The sequence below is a fragment of the Nuphar pumila genome, chromosome 3 (genome assembly GCF_984573655.1).
Source record: "Nuphar pumila chromosome 3, dmNupPumi1.hap1.1, whole genome shotgun sequence".
Classification (NCBI taxonomy): domain Eukaryota; kingdom Viridiplantae; phylum Streptophyta; class Magnoliopsida; order Nymphaeales; family Nymphaeaceae; genus Nuphar; species Nuphar pumila.
The window spans coordinates 135,815,897-135,828,855 of record NC_143251.1 but is presented as its reverse complement, the minus strand read 5'-3'; the positions used below and the strand labels follow the sequence as shown (position 1 = coordinate 135,828,855).

General features: G+C 37.5%; 1 protein-coding gene across 2 annotated transcripts; it reads left to right on the top strand.

The window, feature by feature from the left end:
- The first annotated feature begins 129 nt into the window (after nucleotides 1–129).
- On the top strand, nucleotides 130–11,509 carry LOC149843966 (protein phosphatase 2C 32-like). 2 transcript variants are annotated; one of them, XM_090000200.1, is made up of 5 exons: nucleotides 130–3,218; nucleotides 8,319–8,432; nucleotides 8,776–9,040; nucleotides 11,214–11,346; nucleotides 11,458–11,509. In XM_090000200.1, the coding sequence occupies exons 1-4, from the start codon at nucleotides 801–803 to the stop codon at nucleotides 11,327–11,329; spliced, it is 2,913 nt and encodes a 970-aa protein (XP_089856326.1). In that variant the 5' UTR covers nucleotides 130–800; the 3' UTR covers nucleotides 11,330–11,346; nucleotides 11,458–11,509. The 2 variants fall into 2 exon arrangements, with proteins under 2 accessions (XP_089856326.1, XP_089856325.1); XM_090000199.1 differs by lacking the exon at nucleotides 11,458–11,509 and having other exon boundaries at nucleotides 11,214–11,429.
- Nucleotides 11,510–12,959: the final 1,450 nt, after the last annotated feature.

The window sequence follows — 12,959 nt, the reverse complement described above, 5'->3', positions numbered from 1 at the left end:
GATGATGTGCAAATCAATCATTCAAACCAAAATTAAGCAAATAAAAAATAAGAAAAAGCAGGAAAAAGGGTGTCGGGTCTGACTTTGTTTACCCTCTCAAATGTTTTGAAAAACCCAAGAAGGGAGCTCACTGAAACTTGATTGATTGAAGCAAGAGCACCCCGTTTTCCCCTCTTTTGGCTTACCTCCTCTCTTCCCTCCCCACTATCCTTCCCTTATCCTTACATCTCCTTCCCACCTTAATCTCCCTCCCTTTTTTCTGTTCTGTATTGGATCCCTTCTATGAGCCTCAATTCCTGTCTGTTTTGTATATTTCTTTGATTTTTCTCATGTTGGTCCTCTTCAATTCGAAAAATAATTGATGGGTATCTCTTGTTTTTGCATACCATCTCTCATTCTCAAGCATAGCTCGTTTCTCCCGTTTTGAGTACCCAAGAAAGGCATCACCTTTATCTGATCCACTGCTTGTCTTCAAGATTGGAGATCCCTAAAGAGGTTAGATGGTTACCACATTTTCCATTTCCCCATTTCTTGTGCATTTTGGATTTTTTTGGGTTAGAGGTTAGATGGGTTCTACTTGTAGATGGGTTTGTTCAGTTTTGCCTTTGGCTCTGAAGATATAGGCTAAGCTCTATCATGAGTATTTTCTTGATAAACCCTAGAGGGGGAGCATTTCGGTTGAGTTTGTTCATCTTGTATTTGCTCAAGGTTCAAAGCAACAAAAACCCCCCTATATGTGCATCTCAAGGGTGTAGTGTAATGTTTATGGGTGCAGCAATCCTTGTTTGATTCCAAAGGCAATGGGAAATAGCATTGGTTGTCTTGTGCCCCCCGGAAAAGGCAAGGGTGGGGTTGACATAGACTTCCTGGAGCCATTGGATGAGGGGCTGGGCCACTCGTTCTGCTATGTTAGGCCTGTGATCGAGTCTCCACCAATAACCCCGTCAAATTCGGAGAGGTTCACCATTGATTCCAGTATGATAGATTCTGAAAACCATTCTGGTTCATTTAGACAAGAGGCTGTAGAAGAGTCAGGTCTACAGAGACCCAACAAGAACACAGCTGAAACTACCTTTAAGGCCATATCCGGGGCGTCTGTAAGCGCAAATGCGCCGAGTACACGCACTGTTGCAGTATATGATCAGTGCAGCTTGTTTGCGGGCGACCCGCAAGACCGTGCTGCTTCGTTTGAAAGCACTGCTTCTTTCACTGCACTTCCTCTGCAACCTGTGCCTAGAGGATCTGGGCCTCTCAATGGATTCATGTCAGGGCCGCTGGAGAGAGGTTTTACCTCTGGCCCTCTCGAAAGAGGCAGTGGATTCATGTCCGGGCCGATCGAGAAGGGCGTCTTCTTGTCCGGGCCGCTCGAGAACACTGACAAAGCCAACTTCTCAGCACCACTTGTATTTGGGCAGAGGAAGGCTGTTCTTGGGAGATTGATGAGGAGCATGAGCAAGCCCATGAGAAATGCTCTTTCACGGACCTTCTCTAAGAATTCAGGGTCTGGTTGGGTGCGGCGGTTACTCTTGCACCCTGCTAGTCAATTAGTTTGGCAGTCCAAGGAAGCAAAGTTTCGAATTGAAGAGCCAAGAAACTGTTTCGATGCTTCACTAGCGTCTGGCATTGGAACATCCGAGGGGGAGCGTAGCAGTGCCCGCAATCTTCAGTGGGCTCATGGCAAGGCGGGCGAGGACCGAGTTCATGTTGTGATATCCGAAGAGCATGGTTGGCTGTTTGTTGGGATCTATGATGGTTTCAATGGCCCTGACGCTCCTGATTTTCTAATGAGCAATCTTTACAGGGCAATTGATAAGGAATTGGAAGGGCTGCTTTGGGATTATGATGATTACCCTGGATCAAATCCACCTGAATGTGGCTCCCAGAGTGAGCCTCATGAAGGTCTCACTAATATGCCAGATTGTAGAAATGAAGAGAATTTTCTTACTCGGTCATGTGAAGTGGCTTCCCATGATAGATTAGAAACTTGCCAAGCTGAACCAGCTGTTAGTAGCTCTCTACCGGCTTCAAGCACAGGAATTAGCAAATTGGAGAGAGCCGCAGATGATTCCGACAGTGGTAAAAGTTGTGCAGTTGGAGTTTCAGATGTACAATCTACTGAGGTGTCAGAAAATGTGCAACATGTAGTAGTGGAGGAGAAGGTTTCTACCGGAAGTACCGAGACTGAGTTGGAGATATCTAGCCAAACTGGACATGTCCTGAAGAGTGATCTGTCAGGATGTGATAGGATGGTAATAGACAGCACCATAATGCAAGATAAATCCTGCACATCTCCGTCAAAGTTGGCGGGGCATGGCAGGAAGAGCAAGCGTCTTTATGAACTTTTTAAGATGGAGGATGCTGATTTACGCAGTTTGTCCTTAGGATGGGATGTTGACATGCAGAGAGTTGATTCTCTGGATATGCATTCTAATGCAGGTGCAGGTGATATGCACTCCAGAGAAAATGTACCAATAGCACAGACTTTGTCATGTTCAGGAAGCGGCAAAGGAGATAGTTTTAGCAGTCTGAGAGATGATGGAAATTCATTAGAAGGTGGAGGGCCGGTTGGAAAGGAATCAAATGACAGTGCCGGGGTTCCACCCTCTGTTACCGGGTCCAAACACATCGTAACGGGATCTCTGATTGGTTCAAAGCTTAGAAAAATGTACAGAAAACAGAAATCTTTGCGTAAAAAGTTGTTCCCATGGAGTTATGATTGGCATAGAGAGCAGACGGATGCACCCAAGAGAGTGGTAGACTCAGTTGCACCTCCTAGGAGATGCAAGGCAGGGCCCGCTGATCATGCAGCCGTCTTGAAAGCTTTGTCACGTGCACTTGAAATTACAGAGGAGGCATACATGGAAATGGTAGATAAAGTGCTTGACAAAAACCCAGAGCTTGCTTTGATGGGTTCCTGTGTCCTTGTGATGCTGATGAAGGATCAAGATGTTTATGTCATGAATCTTGGTGACAGTCGTGCTATCCTAGCACAAGAGAGATTGAATGACCACAACCTTGGAAAAGATGATATGAGGCATAGGATGAGGTCCAGGGATCCCTTTGTTCGCATGGAACTGGACAGAATTTCTGAGGAGTCCCCTATGCATAGCCAGAATGGTCAATGTAGTAAGATTAGCAAACAGAGAGAGATCTCGCTCTGCAGTCTAAAGATGAGAGCGTTTCAGCTGTCCACTGACCACAGCACAAGTGTGGAGGAGGTAAGCTGTATATTTAAGATTCAGAAGTTCATGCTTTTCAACTTTACTTCCCAAAAGAAAAAAAGTCTTCCTGTAGTATTTTTTTTCATTTCACTTGTTTTTTCTTTATTTCTTAGAACTGATTGAGAAATCAACTTCTTCAAATGATTCAATTAGAATTTCAAACTTGAACACATGGCATTCTCAATCTACATCTAGATCCTTGGATAGACCATAAATCCCTGAATGTGTAGTCACAAGGTTTTAGGTTCAGTACGATAATTTAAGTCAGGCTACTTAAAAACTTGGACACTTTCCATTTCAGAATTTGCTCACTGAAAAATGAGCATTTGTTTGTTGTAGTCATTTGCATATGAGCCCAGACTGTTTAGCCATCTCATGCTGAGTTGGTTACGGAATGGTCTGCTGGTTTCTGGACATGTTCATTTTCCATTTTTACCTTAAAAGTTATTGATATCTTCAGTCCTCTATCTCCATGCTTGAGAAATTCCTAATAATGATCTGAATACATATATATTTCCAACCTAAGAGATTTTATCAAATCTTAGGTATCAAACTGAATGTGCAACTGGAAGATTAGTAGTTTGTTGATGGGACACATATGTTCGTTTAAGATTGAGTAGCAACCAGCTGATAACTATAGAGCTCATATTAATAGACAAAGGGACAGCATGGTGCAAAATCTGTTCTTTATTGTCTTAATTAAAGGTACCACTTCAGTGTCTTTGTCTGAATATTTGTAATAATGGACTTTCCAGCTTGAGGAAATCCACGTGTTTATATATTAGGACTGCCTTTGCTCCTTGTAAATCTATTACAAAACAATCCTTGCAAGCCTTTCTTTTTGGGCCATTCTTCAGTAGCGCAGATATGCTGTTTGGTAATGAAGTGAGTGAAACCCCATCTTTCATGTAAATGGGTGGTTCTGGGATAAATGCAGATTTCATTAACCAGGGACTAATCACCAATGATGGATGTAACAGAAAGGCGTGGTGAGGGTATTATAGTCTTTGTCTATATACATTTATGCATTTGTCCATACACAATAAGAGAAAAATGGAGAATCACCTCTTGTAATGGTACAATGTTGGACATTGATGCATAAACCTGTACACAGTACGGGAAAACAAATTGATGCATTATAGTTCTTGTTTCATGTATTGCTAGTTATACGATCACTACTAGCATCTGTGAGTCATCTCACAAGCTGCTGCATTGTTTCTATGCCTAAATCATAAAAAAACTGTGGAATGACATTGCTGCTTAGTGTGTTGCTCATTTCATCAATTATTTTATCCTACACTTTATTGAAATTCAATTATTGTAGTTGTTTGTATTGGCTGTAGTACCTTTCAGTATAGTCTGTAATCATGTGCTCTTTTTTATGCAAAATATACATTTCTATTAGCTTCATAAGCTGCATTACAGACATATCCAAATTAATACTATCAGCCATCAGGTCATGCCAATTGGCTGAGGAAATTCTATGCGTGAGCTTATAAATGGCAACTTCTTCTGCTTCCTAATTCCCTAATGATGTTACTGGAGTTGATCGAGATCATTTAATCTAATTTCAAGAGTTTTTTTTTTTTTGGGGGGGGGGGGGAGATAAAAGCACAGGTTTTCTATAATGGTTGTAGCCCAGCTAATGTTATTAATGACTGACATTGATTGATGCAAACAAAAAAATGGAAAAAAATGGATTTTTTAATAGCATCTAATATGTGCACATCTATGTGGTCGTTACTTTGTTTATTTGTTTCTTCTAATTTTTTGTTGCCCTGTCAGTGACCTTAGCCTTAGCCTTAATAGCTCATTTTCCCTGTTTGGAACTGCTCTTAGAACTTCTGTTTAAAGTTCAGATAAAGACTTGAGTTAGGGGTGTCTTTGTGCTTACCTAGTTTATTCTGTTCTTGGATGTTGGCAATGAAGGTAAGAAGCTGCATGGTTCGGACAATAAATCAAAGTATCACTCACACAAATATCTCTTTAATCATTTAAACTATTTCAAAGTCATTAGGCAAAGGATGCAAAATCTTCTTATAAGATGTTTAAAACATGCATAAACTGATGCTAAGAGGTCATGCTTTGTGTTTTTTATTGAGAATGAAACCCACGGAATTCTGATACAGGACTGAAATTTCGCATTGTCTTGATTAAAGGAAAAATTCAAGGTTGCACAACATGTTTTAAAGAAAAAGATTTCCTTCGGTGTAGGAAAGTAGGGATGACTTCTGATAATAAAAGTATGGATCAAAGATAATGGACAGAAAGACATCTGCTCAATTTAAAATTTGGCAGAGATTAAATACTAGGTTGAAGATTGGATAATAGATAAAATACTTAACAAGGTCATTTAGTTACATTATGTATGTGCATGCATATCATCCTAGTCATGGATATTGCATAAATTTACAGTAGGCCAAAATATTTTGTGAGATACACAAAATGAGTCTTCATGATATTTTGAAAATATTGTCATCTCTGAAATAACAGGAAATATCGTAAAAGTATTGAAAATGGGAATAGTTATTCCTGGAAAAGCATTACTTCTACACTGTCACTTTCCCAAGAAAATGCATGCATGTTCATATACACAAACACACGCTTTTCATGACAACTTGGAAATGGTTGATATTTCCATATAGATAGATGCATAATATGCTATGTCACACGGACTCTTCTAACATGGCACCGCACCCGCACCTGCCTGGGTGCGACACTTGGACACAGCTTCCTTTGTGTTAGGTGAAGTCCACCACACTTGAGGTCCATTTCTAACCAAAAGTAGATTCAATTAACCCTAATCAAGTCCATTTTTATCTATATTATATAATATAAATACATCAATGCACGCACATACACTTAGTGTTAACTTAAAACTGTTAAAAATTCTCTCTCTCTCTCTCTCTCTATATATATATATATATATATATATATATACCTCCGTTGCATCCCCGCACCCAAGTTTTTTTAAAGTGCCGCATCGCCGCACCCGCACCTATGTGACATAGATAATATGTAAATATGAACTTTTTGAAGTTTTCTTCTATTTTTTATTGAAATATTCTATTTAATTGTCTCACATAAGCAAACCACATACCCCTATTCACTTTCACAATATTGTCATACTCTCTCTCTCTCTCTCATACACACACATGCACTTTCATGCGAGCACACATGATAAATCAGAGATGTTAGGTTGTGTTAAATGAGCTTTGATAGAAGAATGCATGATAAATGAAGAAATTTATGAAAGAGTAATTCATGAACTATGTAAAAGAGGTGACAAGTGTCATTGGATGCATCAAATATTCTTGAGAATAAGGATCCCTTATTGAAGTCAGATACAACAGCTTGCATATCTGCAACAAAAAGGATGGATAAAACGTTGGATGCAGGCTGTTTTCCCAGAAAGGATGATTAATTTGGAATGTTATTTATGCCTTTTTAGTGGAGGTGATTGGTCCATACATGATTGAATGAAGTGTCCTGCACCGACTAAAACACCACTATACTACAAAAGATTGAGTTATTGGAACAATAGATACTGGATGGCAACTTGAATGATTTCTAATATCAGCCATGTGGAGAAAAATACAAAGTCATTTTCTCCATCAGTGTATTCCATTTTTCAAAACATTAAATATAATTTGATTTGTACTACCTGCGTCATTAAGCAACCTAGAATGAGATATTGCTTTGTGTGTCGGCCTTCTGGAATGTTGTTTCAATTTCTGCTTCTCCTGGTGATAATTTTGAAAGCAAATGCTAGTAAGCTAGAGAACCTAAAATTTCAGATGTTTAATTTTGAATGTTGTCAGTAGCTTTCCTGTTGGGATTGTATTAGGAACATGGGTGTTGAAAAAAAAAGTTGGTAGTAGTAAAGGACCAGAAATATAAAATCGAATATTATTACATAAAATTACTAAAACTCTTTTTTGTGTAGGTGAAGCAAGATGCTTTTTACCTTCAGACAGTAGCATTCCAAATTTTGCAAATGATTCTGAGGTTACTTATGCCAGGACAACTTTAATGGGAATAATTTTTTAAAATACTGATAATTAAACAAATGTGTGGTTGGAACTGCATGTACTTTCAATAAATTCTTGGAAACACACCTCCACTGTCTATTTCTACTTGACAGCATGTAGAATCCAAGAATTACCTTAACATGATTGGCAGAATTGTTGCATATGTAGTTGCTAGGATGGAAAGCAAATGAGACAAGCAAGAAGGCTATGTCAGTGTCTCAACCATCCAGAGAAGAAATCAACATATATGTGCCTTAGGTTGTGAAAATAATTTTTTTCTTTCATTCTTGTGGATTTGGAAGCTTGTGCTCAGAGTTGCAGCTATACTAACGTTTTGAAAGATGAACTGTTATGAGATCATAGGACTAAAGGAGTTTATAAGAGGATTTGAACTTAAGCTGATGGGTAGTAACTGGTCTTGGATTTTCTTTTGAAGGAAACTGGTCTTCTTTGATTTGATTGCTCTAATTTTGTCACACCCTGAAAATATGAGGAACTCAAATTAAAGTTTCTGTTGGCAATGGTGAATATTTGATTTATTTTGTAAATAACTATGCTATGTCATTGTTTGATTTCACTAATAGATTGATAGTACTATTTCATGTTCACATTAGCTATTCTTGTCAGCTACTGTTTTTACTATACACATCTTATTGGGTGATTGCTGTCATTAACGTGTTTATTTTAGTTTACTATAATTAATATGCTTGTGTTTCAAGATCTGTAGTTTTTGCAATTCGCTTGTTTTTCTCGCCTCATGTCATCTGATAGATAAGCCTTTCATTTGTCATATGATACAAATTGCAAAGTCAGCTGCTATTTCTTGTCACTGGGTTTGATTTGTTGGTGAAAGTATTATAAGTGATAAAAGTACTAGAGCAATCTCTGCAGTTGCACAGTGAGCAGTTGGTTTTCCAGTAGATGGCTTTGTGAGATTTCAATCGCTTTCTTTTCCACCTTTTATATGCAGTAACCAAATCTGTACACCCAGAATATTTAGGATGTTAAGGCAACCTGTATTCATTGTCTCAAGAAATAACCATGCTCTCATTGTTTTATTGTTCAGGAAGTTTTGAGGATAAAAGAGGAGCACCCTGATGACAATGAAGCTATCTTAAATGATAGAGTGAAAGGGCAGTTAAAAGTTACTCGGGCATTTGGTGCAGGCTTTCTAAAGAAGGTTGGTAACATACTATTCCAGATCCTTAAAAACATTTATCTGTTCATACAACTTGCAGTGGTGATTTCTGGAGTAACTTTTCAGTGATATTTGTTCATAAAAAATGTTGGTGTCTTGTTCATGTGAAGTGCATGTGTGAATAAACTAGGTCATGGACATTGCTGCATCTTGCATTTTCTTCTTCCAGTAAAGAGAAGTAATAGGATCCTTTACTAAAATTACAACATTATATGGACCTTTCTTCTGTGATTAATGCTACACATGCATGTATCTGATAAGTCATCAACTTATTAGAGAACCGGTGCATAGGATGTGTAATTTATTTTGTGTTCTTTACTGACAGGCCAAGTGGAATGATGCTTTGCTGGAGATGTTTCGCATTCATTACATTGGAAACTCTCCATATCTGAGTTGTATTCCTTCCATTGTTCATCACCGGCTATGCTCCAGTGACCGTTTTTTGGTCCTGTCTTCAGATGGACTTTACCAATACTTTAGCAATGAAGAGGTAGTATCACATGTTGAGTGGTTCATGGAGAATGTCCCTGAAGGTGATCCTGCACAGTACCTCATCACCGAGCTGCTTTTTCGTGCTGCAAAGAAAAATGGTTAGTGAACTCTCTCTCTTGTTTAGTGCTGCAAGAAAAATACGTCAGCTGGTTGATATGCATTGACTTCATTGATCAGGCCATACATTTTGATAGAATGATTGGCTAGCACATATGCAAGACAGAAATGTCACTGGGTGCAGGGTATCTGCATTCTCCACAGGATCTCCAGGCATCACTGCTGCCCTTCTTTCTTCTTTTTTTCTCTTTTTTATGGAACTGTTGCCTAACCTCCTTTTCCCTGGCTGGTGGTCTGGTAGTAATTCTTTCCTGTGCCTCCTAGACAGGAAAGAGAGGGTAAGTTGCCTTGGGCAGAAAACTTTTTGTTTTACTTGTACAGAATGGATTAGCCAGTCACAAATACTGGTATCGGCTACATCTCGGAGAGGCTATTTCTTGCCTATGTCATCTGGGTTCGGGTGCGGGTGCAAGTACGGAGGGTACAACACGACAATTCCAAAAAATGTGGGTACGGGGACACGGCTATATATATATATATATTAAATATCACATAAACACACTGAATATGATTAAACATATATGCTATATCTAAAATATATATTATATAATGAAAATATAAAGTTATAAACTGAAAATATAATTATAAATTATAAATTGAATACAAACTTGTATGTACGGTGGGTAAAATGATGTGTCCAGGTGTTGACACGGGGACACATGTGTCGACATGGGTACGGAGGGCAAAATGGAGTGTTCGTGTGACATAGTTTCTCGCGATATTATAGGTTTGGTGATAAATCTCGGGGTTAAAAAATATATAAAATAACAAAAATAAGTAAACAAATATCATGTTTAAACAAAAAATGCATAAATAATAAAAAAAAAGTAAAAAATGTAAAAGAAAAAAGAAAAACATATTTAAAATGTAAAAAATAAATAAAACAGTCAAACTAATTGATGATATTCTGGTAATATCACGAGAATATCATGATATTCTCGTGATAATATCACGATATTATCAAATTGGCGATATTTTACCTATATTATCATTTGCTGAATTTACAGCAGTAATATCGTGTTATTTTGAAAATATTGCTGTTATCTGTGACTATGGGATTAGCAGCAGTACTTTGTAGAATGAGTGGAGAATAAAGATACAATCTTCAAGCTATGTTTGTCGGTGATGTCTTAAAATTATAGGGAAAAAAAGATGCCCTCTTCAAATGCAATGTTCTCAAAGATGGTTTCCAAATATATGGAGAAGAAGGATATCCTGTACAACTCGGATAAAGATGTACCTTCTCATATTAGAAGTGCTTCATAAAAAGCAGTCTTTTTCATGAACATTACTTAAGGGCATGTTTGCAATGCCCTGAGAAAGTTGTATTTTTACAAGTTCCTGTGATTGCAAATTCACAATCACATCACTTTCTCAAGTTTTAGTGAAACATGAGAGTGCATGTCGTTATTGTGATTCACTTGAGAATGCTCCTCCCTTGAAACTTGGGAAAGTTGGTAATAAGACTGATCTTGTGACCAACAATCACAGCTTGAACTTTCTCAAGTGTAATGGTTAATCCCACCTGTAACAAAGCAAGCATGCCCTTCACTTTTTTTTTGTAAAATCTTGTTTATCTTTTTTATTTTCACATCTCAGAAACCTAAACAAGTAAATGAAGTAATGATTTCTTGACCTAGCTGTAGGTTTTAAAAAAACTAGTCTTAACATGGCTGCTGCTGTGAGCAATGTAATGGATTTTTCCCCCTAAAAACACCTTTACCTTTTTCACTGATTCCAAAGCTGCCGCTGAATGTTGTTTAACTGAGTAGAAAATGATGTGAAATAGCTGTTTGGGTTCTATCTTAGTCACCTGTATCACTACTCAATTTACATATGCTCCAGTTCAGATTCCATGCAAGGGTGCTGGACTAGTTAGGTCTGATGTGGTTTTATTGCCCTGTTGAGGTTCAAATCTCTTGTACAATCATGTCTGTTATCACCAGTGGGGTTACTCATATTTTCATGATCTGTAGTAGCCTAACAACAAATAAGGTGTAGGAAAAAAGAGATCATAGGATATCCATTGAACCAGAGCAGCACGTTCAGCAATCTGATTCATCCGGACTGGCGTTGATCAGTTGCATTGAATGTGTAATTAAGGTGTGTCTTATGATGTCATTATGTATGAATCACTTCTATTATTCTTTGCAGGGATGGATTTCCATGAGCTGCTGGACATTCCTCATGGTGATCGGCGAAAGTATCATGATGATGTTTCTGTCATGGTGGTTTCCCTTGAAGGAAGAATTTGGAGATCATCAGGCTGATTATTTTCTTGTGACAGGTTTCAAAGAAAAGCTTTTTTTTTTTCATATGTTGTAACAAGTTTCAAAGGAAAGCAATTTTTTCCCCTCTTATTTTTCTTTACCCTTGCTTTTCTTAATTTCATTGGCAGATCTCATCCACATTCTACAACAAAATGACAACCATACCACCAAGAAAGTGAGGAGGGTAAAACACACTTAATTACAATCATCTATGACTATTTTGGCTCAGGAAATGTGGTCATAATTGGTTTCAGATCTCAATTGATTTCCAAAATGATTCAGAGAATCGGCCAACTCAGACTTGAACCTAATCATCTGAACCGGTCAATTTTATTTTTAAATTTTAAAAATAATAAAATTCAAAAAATGAAATTTTTTAAGAAAAAGGGCTGACTCAACCCTGATTCAGTCAGAATCGGCCCCTGGCCGAACACGGGGATGATACTTGATTTGATTTTGATGGCTGTAAGGTTTTTGTTGATGGTCTCATCTTTGGTCTTGGCTTGACACTCACACATTTTACACTTAACAAGTGTTTTAAAGTGAGTGCACGTTAGAGAAAGATGACAAGAAAAACAACACCCCCCTCCTCCCCCCCTTGGCACAGAGAGAGAGAGAGAGAGAGAGTCACAAAAATAAAAATGCACCTAAGTTTTGAAAAAAATTAAAAACACACCAAAAAAATTATGGTGGTTATTTAAAAAGGCCCAATAGTTTACCACCGTCAAGTTTGTTGTTAAATGTGATATGAATGAAATTACCATTTTACTCTCAACATCATATTTCTAAAAATACACTTAAAATAGAAAGGAGTCTTTGAAGGGTTAACTGTTAAATTAACCCTCTTGACTCATTCTGTGTTAGTGATAACTTAGGTTACATGGATGGAAGTTTTGTTTTTGATCAACGGTGCAAAAAATTTAGCTGGCTTTTTAAATTTTTTGAAAACTTAGATGCATTTTTTATTAATGCCTAAACTTTAGGTGTGGTTTTGAAAAATTTCCTAAAAGAAAATTGGCAAATGTTGAAGATATACAAAAATATAAAAATAAGAAAAAGAAAGTGAAAACAATTAAAGAACACAAATATATGGTTAAAAACATAGTAAAGTAGTGGCACATTGAAGCAGGGCATTAATGTATTATGTTTTTCGTATTTTGTGACAAACCTAAATCGCCAATGATGTTTGTGCTTACTGTACCCTATGCCACAAAGATACGCCAACAGGAAGACGTGACACAGGTTCGATTGATAAGTCTGTTTTTTTTTCAAAAGAATAGGACATGAGGACACACAAATATTTATTTTTTAAATTAATAAAAAATTAAATTTTGGTATTGAAGTTAGAGGTGGCCAATGGATGGCCTGGCTCAGCCAACCACAGCCGGGCTGGGCCCGAATATATATATATATATATATATATATATATATATATATATATATATATATATATATATATATATATATATGTGTGTGTGTGTGTGTGTGTGTGTGTGTGTGTGTGAATTTTTATGTACTTGTGTGCAGGGCCTAAGAGTTGCACAAGAGTGGGTTAACCAGCGTGGCTTGTTAGATAAGCCTACCTCATTTAAAAAAATTACCCACAAATGGGTGATTAGCAAGCAACAAC